The sequence below is a fragment of the Dermacentor andersoni genome, chromosome 9 (genome assembly GCF_023375885.2).
Source record: "Dermacentor andersoni chromosome 9, qqDerAnde1_hic_scaffold, whole genome shotgun sequence".
NCBI classification, from domain to species: Eukaryota; Metazoa; Arthropoda; class Arachnida; order Ixodida; family Ixodidae; genus Dermacentor; species Dermacentor andersoni.
The window spans coordinates 23590147-23608210 of record NC_092822.1 but is presented as its reverse complement, the minus strand read 5'-3'; the positions used below and the strand labels follow the sequence as shown (position 1 = coordinate 23608210).

The 18064-nt window shown below is 44.3% G+C and overlaps 1 protein-coding gene across 1 annotated transcript in view; it reads right to left on the bottom strand.

Annotated features, from left to right (window-relative positions):
- LOC126527295 (proton myo-inositol cotransporter-like) overlaps positions 1–18064 on the bottom strand; it is a 26391-nt gene extending 8327 nt beyond the window's left edge. Inside the window, exons 1-8 of the mRNA XM_050175081.3 lie at positions 16803–18064; positions 12042–12201; positions 9105–9316; positions 6983–7091; positions 6118–6281; positions 3475–3586; positions 1080–1315; positions 406–558 (exon numbers count right to left, since the gene is read on the bottom strand). Coding sequence (XP_050031038.1) covers positions 406–558; positions 1080–1315; positions 3475–3586; positions 6118–6281; positions 6983–7091; positions 9105–9316; positions 12042–12201; positions 16803–17211 — 1555 coding nt within the window. The 5' untranslated portion in view covers positions 17212–18064. The remainder of the gene's footprint in view (positions 1–405; positions 559–1079; positions 1316–3474; positions 3587–6117; positions 6282–6982; positions 7092–9104; positions 9317–12041; positions 12202–16802) is intronic.

Below are 18064 nucleotides of genomic sequence, written 5' to 3'. Positions count from 1 at the left end.
GACACCTGCAAGAAAAAGAGGCATGTTTGGCAAGCTTTAGGCAAAGGAACATTTCTAACATGTTTGAAAAGCAAACACAACAGCTCTAGAAAACAAGGTCCCAAATGGCTGTCCAGTCAATCACTGCCTAAACCATGACTTACTGGAATTGCAAAACCAGGTTCTGAAGGAAACATGACACCAATTCTTATTCCAGAAATGGTCACAGGTGTTGCCTTAATGAACACAATTCATTTGTCATTTGCAGCGTCACCTGAGTGAGTAGTGGTAGAAAAACAGATTTCATCATACCTACTGTCCAGTCTTCAGCACTCGCACCCGACTAATTCAGTAGAACTCCCCTTTATCCCCTATTCACATTTCTTTCGTTTGTCAGCGAAACTGATTGCGATAAGTGCCACCAACCGTATTTTGTGAGTGCCTCTGTCAGGGTGAGGAATGTCATGGAAACCAGGAGATTGAAGGCCCAGTTGAAGGAAGTAGCCACCGAGAAACAGGTCGACCGCGCCCACAGAGGGTATATCTCAGAGTTGATGGTCCATGGCATGGCTCCCAGACCTGCGGTGAGTACACATGAGGCAATAAGCAGCAGGTTCAAGTCAGGCCACGTGGTATCCTCCTACCTACCAACATTAACATTGCACCTATCACTTATTTTGGAGTGCTTGTGGGAAAAAAACTGGCACGCTCCAGCGACTCTCCAATTCTTAATTAGATCACTGCAAACGCCAGTTATGAAGTGTTTTCTTGCAACCTTTCTTTTTCCGCAATTCTGTGCAGCCCGAAGAATTTGCTCAGCTGGGGAGAGACAGATTCAGCTTATTTCCCAGTTTATAACAGTTGATTTCACTACAAGGCAAGCTTAGTATGGTGGTCAGAGCAATCGGTTTGAAGACACACAAGCAGTGGTTCATTTCCCCACACCACTGCAATTTTTTTTTATGTTGTACAAGAAACGTTCTGACACTCATGTGAACAGACAGGTTCAGCCTATTCCCTAGCTGATAACTTGCTGCTTGCAGTGAAAGGCTGATAAAGCTGGCCCCACAACATTAACGGTTCAATTTGTGGGTGATTACCGGGAGCGAAGAAGAACAAGTAGAGAAGCAATCCCATGATAGTCATCCAGGCGTAACGGCTTGGGCACCAGTTGTAGGCCCAAATGAAGGGGGTCCCCGTCGCCTGTTGACAGCTGCCGACCAGCGAGACATCCAAGTTGTTGGCATTCACCGGCAGGCAGGTGGAGTTGCTTGTCGGAGCACCGGGTATGTAGCAGTAGCCGCAGTCCGAGGATCCCGTGCAAGATGAGCAGGAGCTGAGCACAAATTAACGGTAAAGCGGTGTCAGCCAATAACAATGCACTTTCTGGCATGCTATAGCTTGCCACTGCATACTGCAGGGATGGAAGCAGCCAAGGATGTTTTGTAGCAGCTCTGGAAGCAGCAGATATGACACCTTGGAGTAGGTTTGGAGCATCAATTGTATATTTTGGAGCAGTAAATATGCATTCTGGAGCAGCTTGGTAAACGTCAATATGAGATAAATGCAGGCATATGAACAAAACGTCTTCCTTATTTGACTTTGCAGAATACCATTAGGTGACTGCAAATCAGTTCTGCGTGCCTGCAAGGCGAGCAAAATTTATGACAGGGAAAAATTGTCATCCCCCCAACTGCAGCACGAAGCTACAAAGGAAGCCCATACAGGTTTCTCAGAAGCGAACATTAAATTATGTACCGGATGTGCCAAGTAAATGTGGCCAAGAAAAAATAGCCAAGGCCTTTTTGTGAACAGCGGCCACTCTACGCAGACAGGCTTGTTTTAACGCTAGTCAAGCTTTCTTTTTCATTGTGAACAAACAACTAATATTTAATTTTACTGAGCTAACATTTGTTACCTTACTTAAGCAATAAGGTGCCAATGCAAAGGTTATGGAATACACCGAGAAATGACTGATAACAGTGCACATAGCAACCCAAGTCTTGTGTAGTCCTCTCCTCAAAAAAAAAAAAAAAAGAGGGAGAGAATGGCTGCAATTTTTTTTTTTAAGTCCACGTGACAATATGTCCCCGCAATAGTAAAATAAGCAATTTCAGATGTAAACACCGTCATCAGTACAATGCGTACAATGCATACATTACGAATGTGCAAATCTGGGCCACGGCGTAGTAACGGTACGCTTTCTAAACTGTTACACAATCTTGCTACTTCACGTTATAATATGGGGTTTTATGTGCCAGAACCACAATTTTGATTATGAGGCATGCCGTAGAGGAGGCTCCGGAATAATTTGGACCACCTGGGGTTCTTTAACGTGCACTTAAATCTAAGTACACGGGTATTTTCGCATTTCGCTGCCATCGAAATGCGGCTCCCGTGGCCAGGATTCAAACCCACGACCTCGTGCTTAGCAGCCCAACACCATTTGACGGGGAACTAAGATGCGCACCAAAAACTGCTGAGGTGGCAAGAAAGAAAAAAAAATCACGGCCACCCTTTTCTAGTGCGCCTATTTGACGAGGTTTAAGTAAAGATCGATGCAATCGTTGGGGTGCAGAAGCGTTATAATGGGCACAGCATTCTTTATTATTATTATTTATTTATTTATTTATTTATTTATTTATTTATTTATTTATTTATTTATTTCACGGGCTTTCTATCTAGTCAAAGAAGTCTTCGTGAATCCAACATTGTTATAAATGCTGCAATCGGTTATTTGTCAACGTCATCCATAATGTTTTCACTGACATCTCATCGATTAGGTAAACATTTAAATATAGCTATTAAACGTATTCGTACACAATGAACGAGAAATATTCACAGTGCCCACCATGAATAACACCCATCAAGGTACAGTGAGTGCCGTTCGCATAGTGCCCTCAGGTAATATTTAATTCTTGGCGAGCTTCAGTCCAGATAGCAGAATACCACACAATAAATGCGAAGTGACGTACCGGTCATTGCACGTTTGCCAATATTTCCCATCACTTGCTGAGAAAAAGCTCGAAAGATATCTTTGAAAACAGTAAAGGGATAAATGTGTTCACCGGCTTTCCAGTCTGTGTCGTTGACCAATATTTTTAACAAGCTCAATTATTCGGGCACGGTAACTAGACACTCGAGTTTCAGTACCAAACTATAGTGCCATGACCCCATTAAAGGAAAGAAGAAATTAAAATTAATCTCAATAACCAAGGTCTGCATTCTCAGTTCACCCGTTTACTCTGACATTTCGGGATGTGTTTGCATTTGCAAACATACCTCAGAAAGTGATATTCTGGCATGACCCCTCGCTGAAGTGATGGGTATTCTCTCAATTACTTTCGGCCACTCTCCCCCAACGTGCGCTGAAAGTGGTAATGATGAAAGTGATCCAGGGGAGAATGTGGCCCCTGTCTAAGATAAACAACTGCCGACAAACTATCGCAACCGTCAGCAAAGAACGCCATATGGCTGAATGACAATGCTGGTTACCTGAAATTGCCACAAATCCCGGATGATGGGACTAGGCTGGGTCCCACGGAAGGTGACTCCATGTCAGCGAGCTGAAAGCCTGCTGCAAGCACTGAAAGGCTTGCAATCACACCTGCGAAATGAAACAAGGAAAAGAAATGGAAGTAACCTAACCTGAAATGTGATCACATGTCTCAGAAAATGTATTTATCAAGCTCACAGCATCCACTCAATCACTCACTCACTCACTCACTCACTCACTCACTCACTCACTCACTCAATCAATCAATCAATCAATCAATCAATCAATCAATCAATCAATCAATCAATCAGTCAATCAACCAATCAATCGATCAGTCAATCAAGTTTTGCTCTGTTCACAGAAACATTACGCTGAGCAGTAATGGAAACATTTAAATCAAAGTGTGTAGCTCAATCAAAGCGCACAGCTTCCAAAGCAGCGCGTCATGAATAAAAGAAAACATGTGGAAATGAAAAGTTTATCTATAACACTGTTATTGAGATTATTCTAGTTATAACTGATCAGCATTAGCATCCAATCCACAACTGGTTTACAACACAATCTGACATCCTCCCATTTTAATCGTCCTTGTTTCAACTTCTAATCGCTGACAGTGTCTGCAAGGTTGCAGTAAATGTTTTCTTTGCTAAATCTTTCTAAATTTCTTTTTTGTAATTACGAAACCGTAAAGACTTGTTGATGACTTTCTCAGTACAGCACTTAACATTTCAATAGTTCATCTTCTAAACAGCCACTGCGTCACCATCAATCCCAGGCGATGTTCTGTGTTATAACAGGGAAATGCACCAAAGCACTAACATATGAATTTTAGCACAGTGACATGAAGTCTTCGATTACTCATCCCCTAAACAGTCATTTCCTTGCCACAAATTGCAAACATTGACACGATGAAGTTCACATTCAAGCTTGCAGCAAACATCAATGATTCGTTCTTTTTAAATTCTCAATTATTTTTTTGTGTTACGATCTGGAAACATACCAACACAGTGACGCCTGTTTTGTGATACAGTGTTACTGCAGTCTGTGCCAGCAGAGTTTCGCCTGCCCTTGTTGCGCTAGAAGTGCTATCGTTCAAAGGGGTGCCACGTTATATTTATGTAAAAAAAAAGGAATTGATTTTCTTATGCACTGGCATTAAACTCCGTTACGTACTTAGCAGCCAACACTGTGGAGGCTAAAGAGACTTCTTGCAGTGGCTTCGTTCACACTTGGATATAGTTCGATGTTCTCGACTGCAATTGTGTGCAACTGTTGTTTATGTAAGCTCAGTATTGAATGAAACAAGTTTTGATCCTTATAAACAAACACAATGTGGTAAATGGTTGCTAATGCGTTGTTTTAGATCCATTTTCAGTTTTGTTGTTCTTTTCGGGTTTTTTGTTTGCAGCCCGTCGTGAGGAGCCTTACATGCATGCTCGAGCAAACACTGTTGGCACGCAGCAAAGCATGGACGAAACGCACGAAGTGATAACTTTTCTTGACTGAACTTCCTGCGCAGCTTCCACAGCATTCCCTGCTATGTGTGCAATGGAGAGAGAGAGAGAGAAAGAGAGTGCGTGTGTGCACTCCTCGAACATGCAGGACATGTGTCGTGTAAGCTCCTGAATGACACTTTGGAATGTGGTGAACACGGTTTAAATCATGCATAAGGGACCTCAAAGAGCTGCGGCATAATGCTCTAATGCAGTTCTCTTACATTTACTGCTATACTGCCACTGACTTTTTCTTTCTTTATATAAATACTACTGTCTTTATGTCAAGAAATAGCAAAGGTAGTTACAGAAGACACAACGTCATGTGCATAACATAAGCCTCTACCTCTAATACACTCTAAGAAAAGCTTGCAACCCTTGGGGCTCATCCCGTTTCCAAACAATAATCGTAGTCTATCTTGTGTGCATTTTCTTCCTTTAATGCTTTATCACGTCTTTAAAGCGACGTGATAGGCATGCATTGTCACGTCACAGCGTGGAAGAACCACGTGGACACGACATCATGAAAAAGAGCAGTGACAAATTTATACTGTTGTCTAAATAAATTTCAACTGTACCACGAGGTCAATGGTTTAACCCTGGTGTATTAGATCTAGTTTTAACAAGCTGTCGTCGCCAGTGGAAATCCGTTCCAAGCCGCCAAAGTGAAATGCCATGGCACCATCCGGTGAGCAGAACTTAAAACACTTTTGCAGCTCTGTGGCATCTCAGGCCTAACAGTGTCCAAACAAACAACCGATCTCAATAATAATGACAAGACATTGCCAATACATTGTCCTCAGTGTGAAATGAGATGAAGCAATGTCTGATTTTGCCTTTTTTTTTTCTGTCATGGAAGAGAGTATGCTGCAAGAGCAAATTCAGATCGAAGCAGGCGGACTGGTTGCTTCCATGTTGTTGCACAATCACACTGTCCCCAGAGGTCACCACGTGGACTTCCGAGTGGCAAGTGAAATTTTTTGGCTGGCCAAAAACCGGCGATGTAACAAGAGACAGTAACAGATCACCCTCCGCAACGGCAAAAACCTGCCACTTGTCGCCCTTGCTTGTCACCAGCTCTCGAAATGGTTACATGCCATCAGAGACAGGTATAAGTCACCTGGACAGAAAGCCCACGAGGTCTCTTACCTGCAAGGCTGAGAAGGGTGAGGAGCCGACGGCCAATCCTCTCGACCAGGGCCATGCCAATGAAGGAGCAGGCAAAGTTGACAAAGGACGCTGCCGCAGCCAACCAAATCGCCTTGGACGCGTCGTGCACTCCTGACATTTGTATGATTGTAGCGCCATAATACCTGCAGGCCAAAAGAAGGCTTAACGCACTTCCACACTAACTGCACCTGTGGTCTTAGGCTGGTAACTAGGCAACATCATTTATTTTTCTATTTACGTATGCTGTTTACGGAATCGCCGTCTAGTAATTCCACTCGGCAAATAATTAGCACCTTGTATTAAAAACATAGAAAACAAAACAAAACTGAACAGATACAAGAGGGGCTAACTGAATACATATAGAAAGCAAACCTAATGAAAAAGAAACACTACGTCATATCAGTGAGTACCAAATACTAATTAAAGATATATTAATTAGTATTTCAAGCATAAGACTAACATAGGAAATATGGGAGAATATGAGACATGAACTTCAGAAAAAAAATGCACATGTGGGCTAGCAGGTGACTTATCATGACAAAAATCAGCCTGAAGACCGGAAAATGACTTAAGTACACAAGACACAGCAATAACAGCTTAAGAACACATCCAAAAAAGCAAGGAAATGCCTTTGTCTGTCAGTTCGATCATGACCTTCCATATACGGCAGTGGTCCCAAAATGCATGCCACTTTATATGCAGAAGCTCATCATCAAAGTGAATAAATATACATCCTGAAACTGCTGGAGAAAAAACAAAGTGTGAAGTAATTTCACACCTGCACAGTGCACCGTCAAGCGTCAGGCAAACAGCACTACAGGTGTAGGAAAATGGCGCCACTTACATGACAGTATTAATGCCTGCAATCTGCTGAAACATCATCAGAGCACATCCCACGATTAGCGCCAGGCGCAGCGGGCCATCGCGCAACACCTGAATCAGCACGGGCCCAGCTGCACAACAGAACAAGGCACGGCAATGTCACTCCCAGCAAAGCACAGCAATTTATTGATTGATTGATTGATTGATTGATTGATCGATTGATTGATCAGAAGTTACACAGTTCAAAATGAAACACCCACATGCTAAGCAGAGAACTGTAAAAAAAACTTTCCTTGTAGAGTACTAATATGAAATCTACTTGAAGATTTTAAACGCTCACCTAACAAGACCTTGCTTAACCCTTTATTGACGAGTGTTGCCTACAGGCAGTACACCAGAAAAAAAATTTCTTGTTGAGTCTGGTATTGAGCACGAGGTTTCTGGCTTAATGTCTTCAGCCAACACTGAATGACAGGCAGCAAGCATCACTTTCTGGGTTAGAGCAGGAACAAAGGACGAGGAAGAAAGTTTCGCGAGCAACTTGCTTTGTTTTGAAAGCACGGTGAGAGAAGACAGACTGATGCAAGATCTCTGGCTGCAGTAGTATCCCACACATCATATAAAGCAAATGAAATGTACACCTATAGTTCATATATGACGAGCTGCTGTCTGTACAAATTCCAAATGAAGCCACAGGTAGCTTGAGGAGAAGCTTAATTCAAGTTTTCTGCCTGGTGTATTGCCCTTATCACTAAAAAGTTACGTTTCCTTTTTGTTGATTACGCTTAATTTCTGTGTTTTCTACATTTAAACAGAAAATTTAGATAGAAAATTTGCATTTTTTCCTGATGTTTATATGTGTCACAATAAAAGGTTAACCCTTTCAGTGCTACTGACGCACCAGTATGTTTTTGTGTTTTCGTCCCACTGAATTTCTTTTTGACATTCCTTTTGTCAGATAGGATTGTGAAGACCACACCAAGAGAATATTTGCCATCATCTGTGTCAATTTTCAATTTCTGCACAACCAACAATAAACCATTCTGTTCATTTTATAATATCCAAGAAAAAAAAAAAACGGCACTGGGGGTGCGCCACGTACGAAAAAACTCGACACTGAAAGGGTTAAAGAAGCCAGCAGAAAAGGTACACAATGTTTCTGCCCTCATCGAGATAAAGAAAGCAGACCGTTGTTCTCATCCATAATCAAGCAATAAATACTGTGACAGTTTTGTGGAGAAATAGAACAAAATTACATTACTTGCAATTAAGCATCATTTCTTCCTCTCCCTTTTTCAGATGCCATAGTACACAATTAAATCACTTCCCAGCCAACATCAAAACTAAGGTAGTGCTAAACTGTGTCCACATGATGTCTGAAACAGAGCATGCCATCTAACTTCCTGCAACATGGAGGATACGATTTTCCAAATATTTTGGCCTTAGGGAACACCATTATCATTCAGAATGTGCCAAGGAAACCTGATGCTCCTGCCACAAGAAATGTCGACATTTGAAGCACACATTCGCAGTTTTGCAATCAATCAACAGCTCCAGTAGTTCCAGAGGAGTTACAATGAATGAATGAATGAATGAATGAATGAATGAATGAATGAATGAATGAATGAGGTATCAGCTGACCCTTACCCGTCCCTCAACCTATCACTCAATCAATCAAGTTAGGCAATTCAAAATTTCAACCCCACAAATGCTACTACACAGAAGATATGTAAAATTCTGAATGCGTGCTTCCCTGCACATCTAGTTTGATGTACACAAGATTGCAGACGTCACCCTAAAAGTGCAAATAAAGCAGCAGTGCATGCGTCAGTGAGTGCGGCTATCCTTGCCACCACCTTTTCCTAGCTACATCCCTGCTGTTCGCAAGCCTACTCTAGACTCAATGGTGTCACGCGTGAGCAGTGTCGACCATCTTGTCTTGGGCAATTTAATAGCGTGGAAAGCTTACTACAAGTATTTCATCGAAATCCTACAGGCAAGATGGCTGGCTGATTAGTAGCATTCAACTGGTCAGAAAAAATAAATAGGCACAGCAGCAGTGCATGTTGTACGGACATGAACTCACAGACTACGGTGCAGGAACCTTTGACAGAGAAGACAACAGAGTTCTGATGAAAACTCACAGTGTTCCTCATCGTGATCGGCGTCAATGCAGTTGGCCTTGAGGGCGTCGAACTCAGGCTCGATGTTGACGGTGGGGCCGCGGAAGCGTCGCAGCACCTCGATAGCTTCCTGGTAAGCGCCCTTACTAGCAAGCCACCGGGGCGACTCAGGCATGCTGAGGAAGCCCACAAACTGGATCAGCGAAGGCACGCCTGCCAGGGCCAGCATGTAGCTGCAAGCAGTGCAGAAAGGGAAGGTGGCACGGTATCGTCAATGTGGCTGATAAAACAAACTCTCTCTTTTTTCTTTACCATAAATTAGAAGAATGCATAACAACATTGCAAAGGGCACTGAGGGCCCACTTCACTTCAAGTTCTCTTCAACAAATCGGCTGCTGCCCATTTCATTAAGTGCTTGTCCGCTTCCATTTACCATGCACCAACCCGACAAGGTCCCGTCATGCTCTCTATTTATTCCATCAGCTCGGCTTTTCATGTGTCCCTTTCACAAGATGAGAGGGCCATCAGTAACCTGCATAGACTTTATGTTATGATTGATTAATGGATTCACAGGGCTTAATATCCCAAGCCGACATTGGGCTTATGAGAGAGACAATGTAGGGAAGGGCTTCAGGTTAATTCTGACCATCCGAGGTTCTTTAATGTGCACCTAAATCTAAGTAGTCAAGCGTATTTTCATATTGCCCCATAAAAATGTGACCACCACAGCTGGGAATCAAACCTGTGACCTCAGACGACACACACGTAGTCTTATATTGCTTCTTCGTCCCCTTCTCTCCTTTTTTTCACTCTCGTTAAGTGTGTGTTTTCTGACCTGCCTTGCTGTTGTGTGTAGTCATGGGTTTCGAGGATTTTCAAGCCGTCTATTTGCACTCTCCTCCATTGCTAAATACGAAAGAAAGATTGAGTGATTGAATAATTAATTAATTGATAAATATTTCACACCCCCTTTACACTTCCCCAGTAAAGGGGAGCCAACTGGAGATGTCCTCCGGTCTACCTCGCTGTTTTCATTTTATCTTTAGCCCTCGTTGTAATGCATGTTTCCGGTTTCCAAGCAAAAACGAGAATGGGCTTCCTTCACAGTAAGTGGAATCGGGTCAGTACAAAAGAACAATACAAAAACACCACTCTCCTAAGCTATTTGAGAAGATAATGTGCCATCAGTAGAAATTAAAACAGTACACATACGGGAAAAAAGTATTGGGAAATGTCTTATGCATGAATTCTTCACGTACTGATGTCCCAAGAGCACATGACAGAGCCTAAGAGAAACCAAGGATGTCAAATCGGGCAAGTTGGAACTGCAAATCGGGCAAGTTGGAACTTATCCACAGTAGTGGCATGCGGCAAAACAAGGACGCAGGAAAGAAATAACAAAAATAAACAGGGCAGTGCTTATCCCGTTTATTTCTTTTCTGTGTCCTCGTTTTGCTATGCACTGCTACCAAGGGCCTAATAGTGCTATTATATATGCACGTGAATAATGCAAATACACATTCTATTTAATTGTGACTAGTTCATGTTCCAGGTAGTAATGTGTGGTAGTTACGTTCATGTTCCTGGTAGTTACGTACAGCCAATGCAGTCTGGCTTCCAAAGAAAAATTTAGGAGGAGATTTCTTGCCTAAAATCTCCAAGCTGAGGTTTAAAATTCCAATTTTAGTCGACATCAAATCTAACTGCATGGAAAAGAGGGCCAATGTGGGCCCAAAACTGGGCCACATTGTACATTGTAGCCCCAACATTGGCCTGGCCTTACTTGGGTTAAGTACTGCTACACAATCATTACAGGAGGAGAAGAGGCAAAAAAAAAAAAAAAATGCAAGTACTCTGTACACTTGTTTTGCCCTCTCATACGATCAAGAAAGAGTTACGCCACACTGCTTAATGTCAACATAATTCTAACTATTCCCAGCACAAGCCTTAATAAATTAGGTTGTAAGTGGTTTCAATTCAAAATTTGATGGCGACAACTTTGTCACACTCGGGGAGGTTAAAAAAAAAAAAAGACACTTCTGGCATGATACTGTTACACTGCAGAAGTCACATATAAAGATGTGTTTACAATATTGACACGGGAGACAACGATGCATAAACAAGATGGCTGTCAAGAGCGATTCCGGCTCTTCACGTCAAATCGTCTTCTTCTAACTAAGCCACTCTTGATTGCGGCGTAACTATATCAAGGAGGTTAAAAAGAAAAAAGACGCTTCTGGCATGATAGCCCCCACAACTTCTCACCAGCCGAGGCAAAGCCTGCTGAATAAGAGCTGCACCACCTGGAGTCTCCTCACAATTCAAGTGCAGAGAATTGTGAGCAAGATAGCTCTAGGATAACTGAAAATAAAATCTGCCTGCTCCTCGCTAAAATATCATCTTTGGTCAAGCATTGATATCATGATCAGCCATAAAATTTGCCAAGACATTCAAGACTCAACTTAAAACCAGCAACCACAAAGGTGCACTTTGAGCAGGATCCACGAGGCAAAATCAGCAATCTTAAACCTGCATGCAGCGAGAAAAGAGCACTTCCTATATTATCCACATCGCACTTACATTTTCTCATGTCTATGGTAAGATGGCAGCAGTCCGGCCCACCCTTTGGGACGTAATCCCCACTCCTGAAATTTCATTTTGGAACCTTCTTGGTCATACACATGTATTCCATGCAATCTGCTATGGGATGCCAGCAATGGCCTCTCCTTGACTTCCACTATAAAATGCCTCCCTTCACCAGCATGCAGTCATACCAATGCCTAACAATAATACGAAGTTTCTGCATAGGTATCTGCGAAAAGAATGATTCTGAAAGGACTTCCACTTCTCTAGTTGCATGCAATTATGTGCTATATTGCAATTAGGAATTGTTAACGAATGGTGTAGTGTGCAGGTTGTGAGACCTCATTTGGTGAAGAACAAGGAAATGTGTCTCACCGCCAGCCATTTTCAGTGTCACCGCTGAACAGGCCGTCAACCACGCTGGCTATGAACTGTCCCCCGGTGATAAAAACCTGGTTGATCGTGACCAGCAATCCTCGAAGTTCGGTTGGGGCCACCTCAGCTATGTAGACTGGCACAGTCATGGACGCCAGGCCTGTGGGATGACCACGCACGCTGGTTAACATCAGTACATAACCAACTGCCAGGTACACATATTCATGTAAACCAGTCAAAATTAATAAAATTATGCATAACCCACGTGCTGTTGAAATTATTTAAATGAAACTTTCTTGAGTGTTTGCGAGGAACGCTGTTTTTGTTTAGCAACCATCTGCATTGCAACGTTTTGGTACTTGCTACAGCTTGCTAAATTTTTCAGTAAGCTAATACACATTGCAAGGCCTGATGTAGCAGCATAGCAAATGACCTAGGCGGGCCAGATCGAGTGCCAGAACGTCAAAACGGTCTGCTTCCACTGGACCACATTCCGAGTCACGATGTCTCGACACATGCACCTTCACAGAAACGAAACAAAGACTAGTTGTAGGAAAGCTGCTGTAGTAAATTAGTTAAGGTGTTCCGAATATTTCCATTATTTCTTTTTCTTTCATTTTTGCAGTTTTTCCTTGCTCCTTGCAAGTATAGTCGACCTTGCAAGTATAGTCGACTTGCACTACTGGGCTTCAGAAGCTTTGGAAGTACATATGAGTTGCGAAGACAGTTACTGATCCAGTAAATAATCTATTTGCTTGGTCAGTCATTCCAGCGAATGTGTGACAATTTAAATCAGAGCCTGTGACTTTGAGAGTGCAATCCATCCTGAACAAAACATAGAAACGAAAAAAAAAAAAACAGAGTGCAGGAAGTGTGAAAAGTCATTTTCAAACAGTCAGCCTATAAAAACAGCTGGTCAGCCTTGCTTCACATCTGCAACGAGAGACGTTGCTGTAAGCAGGCTGGTAGTTACATAATAAACTTTATAGCAGACAGACAGCATGTGGTTTGCAAAAAGACGTCAGGTGGTAAGTCACATGCTTTGACTTCTTACATCACAGTATGCAATTGTACAACCCGTAAAATGAAAGGAAGCTGTCCTTCATGCTTGGTTGTGGTTTTGTAGTGATGCCTTTTCATATGCTATTCCTTTTCGTGCTTCACCAGTGGTCAAAGCAATGCTCCAATTGCATTATCAATGGGATTAGCTGGCCATTAAAGGTGGGTGATAAGAGTGCCATTGAATCAAGTGGAAGGTATCGCTACAAAATCATGGCCACTTGTTCAGCTGCTGCCTCTGTAATCAAATAGAAAGTATTAAACGATTTCAGCAAGAGCTCCCAAACTTTCCTGCTGGGCAGTTCCAAATGTGTAAGCACATTCCCAAAAGTGTTAGGAATGGCACTGCATGCTTTCTACACTTACTTACGGCAGCAAAAGAAAGTGTTGTCTTGACTCTGCAAAGTAAGCAGTGGAAATGTACAGTATTCGTCAAAAGTATACGGGTCACGTTATTGTAGCTTACTTAAGACGGCATCTTTTGGCATGCCAAATGTTGTTCCAATGCTCTCGGAAATTGAAATAATTTTCGTACTCGCCATCCAGTTGTACGGATCATCAGGAGCACCACAAAACCGAACTACATATATGGCAAAGGTACGGAGCGCCCCATGTATTTTTACAACAGGCTGTACATTGCCACCTCCTGCACTGGTCCATGTGGTTCGTGTAATCGCCACATGACAATGTGGTACTAGTTCCAATGGATCCAACAAAGAGCCATTAGTAAATGAATTTGATATCTGTCTCCAGTAATCGCAGTATGTCTGCCTATAGTGACACCTGTGGGAGATATGGGGTTCTCCTCCGTACTCTTGGGACAAAGGAACGACAACACAGTAGTGCAAACAGTCACAAGGGCATTTATTGCACCTTTCATAGATCAATGCCTGCTAGCCCAGTTGCTATCCCCAAAACATGCCGATGGGCGCGCGACAAATCTAGAAGTCCGACTTACCGCGACCGCATTGCGAGCGAATATGTTCGCCCCATGCTGGATACCAACGCCTGGTCGTTCGCATGTACGGTCACGCGAATGGTGTCCAAGGCGGCCACGCGAGACTGTCTCGCAGAAGCATGGGTCGGCGCGGCACGGCACGTCCGTCCCGCTTCCTTCCCGAACCCAAAGAGAGCAAGCGCCTTCCCTTTCGGCGCCCAAGTAACCCCGCAGCAGCGCGACACTCGCGCCATCTCCCGCACTGCGCCTCAACCACTCCGACCGCCGCGGGCGAAGCCGCCCTGCAGGAGACGAGCTATGCGGGAAAACTAGATCTCGGGGGAGGCGTGAGAGTCACGCATCCCCACACACCAAGCAAAGAATAATAAGACTATATAGGTACATTACACTTCTGTAATACCAAAAAGGTTTGTCTTTCCATGAGCAGAGGTGTGGTAAAGGCAGAAAAGGAGCAAAACTAAAAGTCAAGTGCTAATGCCACATTGAACTTCTGCGCTAGGTTCCCATTGTGTGAATTTTTGAAATGTCTCTGCAGGATTCTTTTATTGTTTTACCGGTAAGCAATGGTTACATTGTGCTCTAAAGAAACCATAAATTCGAAATGACAAGTGTTGATGAATTTCACTTTGTCCTATAACAGCCGAAATACACAAAAACTCTTAAATCTGTGGCATTAAACTTTGGGATCAAATTCAACAAAGTAAAGAATACCCTTCATTTCCTCCACCCGTACTCTGTCAAATAAATGCACACACACTCCCAGAATTTTTAATTAAATTCCAGTGATTTAAGACACTAGTGGGAGACTCCAGATTAATTTCGACCACCTGAGGTTATTTAACAAGCCCCCAATGCAAAGTACACAGGCGTTTCTTGCATTTCCACTCCATCAAAGTGCGGCGGCTGCAGCCAGGATTTGATCCTGTGCCCTTGGGCTTAGCCGTCGAGCACCATAGCCATTACGCCATCACGGCTGGTCACATATCCTCTTGAAAGAATACTTATCCAGTCTGAAATTATGCCATCTTACACTTTAGTGTCCTTTGTGTGCGCACGTGCGTGCACGGCCAGGCAAGGGGGGGAGCACAACGTAAATTTCGGTGATTTTAAGCCACGACAGTAACAAAACAAAACTACACATCACCACATGGGTGTCGTGTTCTTTGGCGATATGCGATATGTGCGATACTACAAGCACCACACATTGTTTCGAAAGGATGCAAGCATATAGCGAGACCGGTCAAATAATGAAGTGCCTTGACTAGGTATGTGAAGACAGCAAATTTGTAGGACGCTTATAAGAGCGAGCCATTCCAATGAATGACAGAAAATTATCCATCAGGAGGGATTTTACCTGCCCTGCGCATTCAGTCAGGTATTGGTGCTCCTGCACTACTGTAGTGCTCCCATAGCAGAATCATTCACAGCAATCTCCACCAGCATCAGCCTTCCCCCAAAATTCTAAGTGTTGTTTTGCCTTGTATTCCAACAGAAACACATTTGACAATTTTGAAGAGTAATTTCTTGAATTGAAAAGAAGTCAGACAGCAAAGGCTATTCAACTTGTATCCAAAATTTTATAAATTCGCACACTTTCCCTAAAATCCTAAAGTAGGTAAAACAGTGCATGACCGCATAAATTTTTTAATCGTGAGGCAGTTCAGGCTGCTTAGCAGATTGCATCTTTAACAAATCAGGTCAAGGTCACAATCTTCCATTCACAGACATGACACCCAAGAAGTTCTAACTTCGTGCCACGAATCTTCCACGAGAAAACGTCTAGTGCTCCGTGTCTCGTGTACGAGGACTTGAATTAGTTCAAGAAAAACCCAGCTGCCAAAGACTCTACTTTGTAAACGGGCACCTTAAGACAACGCCGGCCTCCCGACTCGTGAAACAATGGGTACGGGCTCAAACACCATGTCGCTATCATTTGAAGGCCTCGATGGGGACCGCGGAGTTATCGCCGGTAGATCGTAATCGCCGCACGCGAGAGGTGTTAGTGACGTGACGAGAACGGCGTTGTCGGTAGGCGGCATATATCGTGCAGCGACCCAGATGCAGAAACTCACAGCTGCAGGCGCGGGGCGCGCCAATTCGGTGCACGATCGTAAAGTCATTCCATGCGCGCTAGCAAACAGCAGCTGCGGCAATGCGCGCAGCGAGAGTTGTCACGCAGGAAACAAGCACCTGCCGCGCCTCACTGCCCGGACAAACAACACATGCCGAGATATATCTCGTTCGACGAACACGCAGCTCGTGCGACTGTTTTCCGCGCGCCGTACTTGTTTTTCCACGGCCACCGAAAGCGATCTGCGTAGTTTTCCGCGATCGCCGAACGGTGGGCGGGTTTCAAGTCGACGTTGATACATTCGCTTACAAAGTTGCCATGCGGCGCGCAACGCTTCCAAAACCCAAGTAATAAAAGTGGGTTAACGGTTTGAAACCGGGAAAGAGCGCGCAGCGAAGCTACATTATTCAATTAGATGGCCATGTACGCGCTCACGCGATCGCTCGACAAGCCGAGAGTCTCGGCGGTGCGTAATCAAACGACCACGAGTGTGCAAAACATCTTGGATAGCACGCACGGAACGCGATTATGAGTCACAGTCACTTAATACGCCGGACTGCGCCGCGCCAGAAGGCACGGACCGCATGCACTTCCGATGACACAGCTGGCGAGGCACGCGCAAAAGGCGCGAGATCGCACGCACCGCGCCGAACCAACCGATTCGAGAACTCACCTATGCCAGCGCCGACGATGAGGCGTCCGCCAAGGAGCATTCCCTTGTTGAAGGCTACCCCCATGAGAACCGCTCCCGCGGTGAACACGAAGCTGGCTACGAGTATGACGGGCTTGCGTCCGAACGCGTCCGTCGCCACGCCAGCGACGATCGCGAAGGCCCAGGCGCCCGCGATGGTGACCGAAACCACGAGCTCCTGCCACAGGTAGTTGAGCTGGAAGTGGCTTCGAAGCTGTATCATGGCACCGGACACGACGCCCGTGTCGTAGCCGAAGAGGAAACCCCCGACGGCTGAGAGCACCGTGGTGCATATCAGCAGGCGGGTGACGGGCACTTTGGGAGGCTTCGACGAAACGTCGGCTACGATACTTTGGCGCTCTGCTTCTTCTTCATTGTGGAAGCCATTCATGTCGTACTTCGTCTCGCGCGCCAGCTTGGACGGTGCGTGCTGCGATCGCGTCCCGCGGTCGCAGTAGCCAGGTTAGAATGTGTGTCGCCCGGGTTAATGGATCACGTTAATTAAGGAAAGCGATTGCACCGCCCTACACCACCACCTGACAGCCGCTCACACGTCTCGCAAGGCTACTTGAATAAAATCGACTGCTTCTGTCGGGAGAGTGTTGCGAGAAGCGACCGCTAGAGTGTGCGGGTGTTTTTTTTTTTTTTTTTTTTTTTTGAAGGTTTGGCAAGCTCTCGTTGCATGGCGCCACTGTCAGTTGTGTCCCGTCCCTTCGCGTCGTTGCGTCGACATTTATTGTTGCAAAATAAACGACATTGTAACGAAAACATTTAGGGACAGTTGTCAGGATAAAACCTGACAGAACTAGTATGCGAACAGCATGTGCAGTTCTATCATAACGCAGTATTTCCTACGGCAACACCTTAAACGTGATCCAATGAGGAGTGCGGCTTTTCCACCACAACTGTATTATTGCGGAGAAGCCCATACTACAATCCCCATCAGATGCTTCTTCACGCGTACACACCTTTTTATCGTTCGTTTAAAAGCTTTTTTCTTAAGTGTTTCACCGAAGAAAGTTCTGGTCCGCACGTTCTCTTATCCTCCACAAGGGTGTGCACAGCATGGTGTCATAATAGAGAGCATAGAGGAGAAGTTGATGCAGGAGCAGATCGATGTGTTGATGCTGCCCTTGTACGTGGTGAAGGCAGGAAAATACCTAGTCAAAAAACAGTCCTGGTGCCAGTGTATTTCTCTTTCCGCGGGATAGAGGAGTACAATTTCAGCGTTTGTAGCCAAAGCT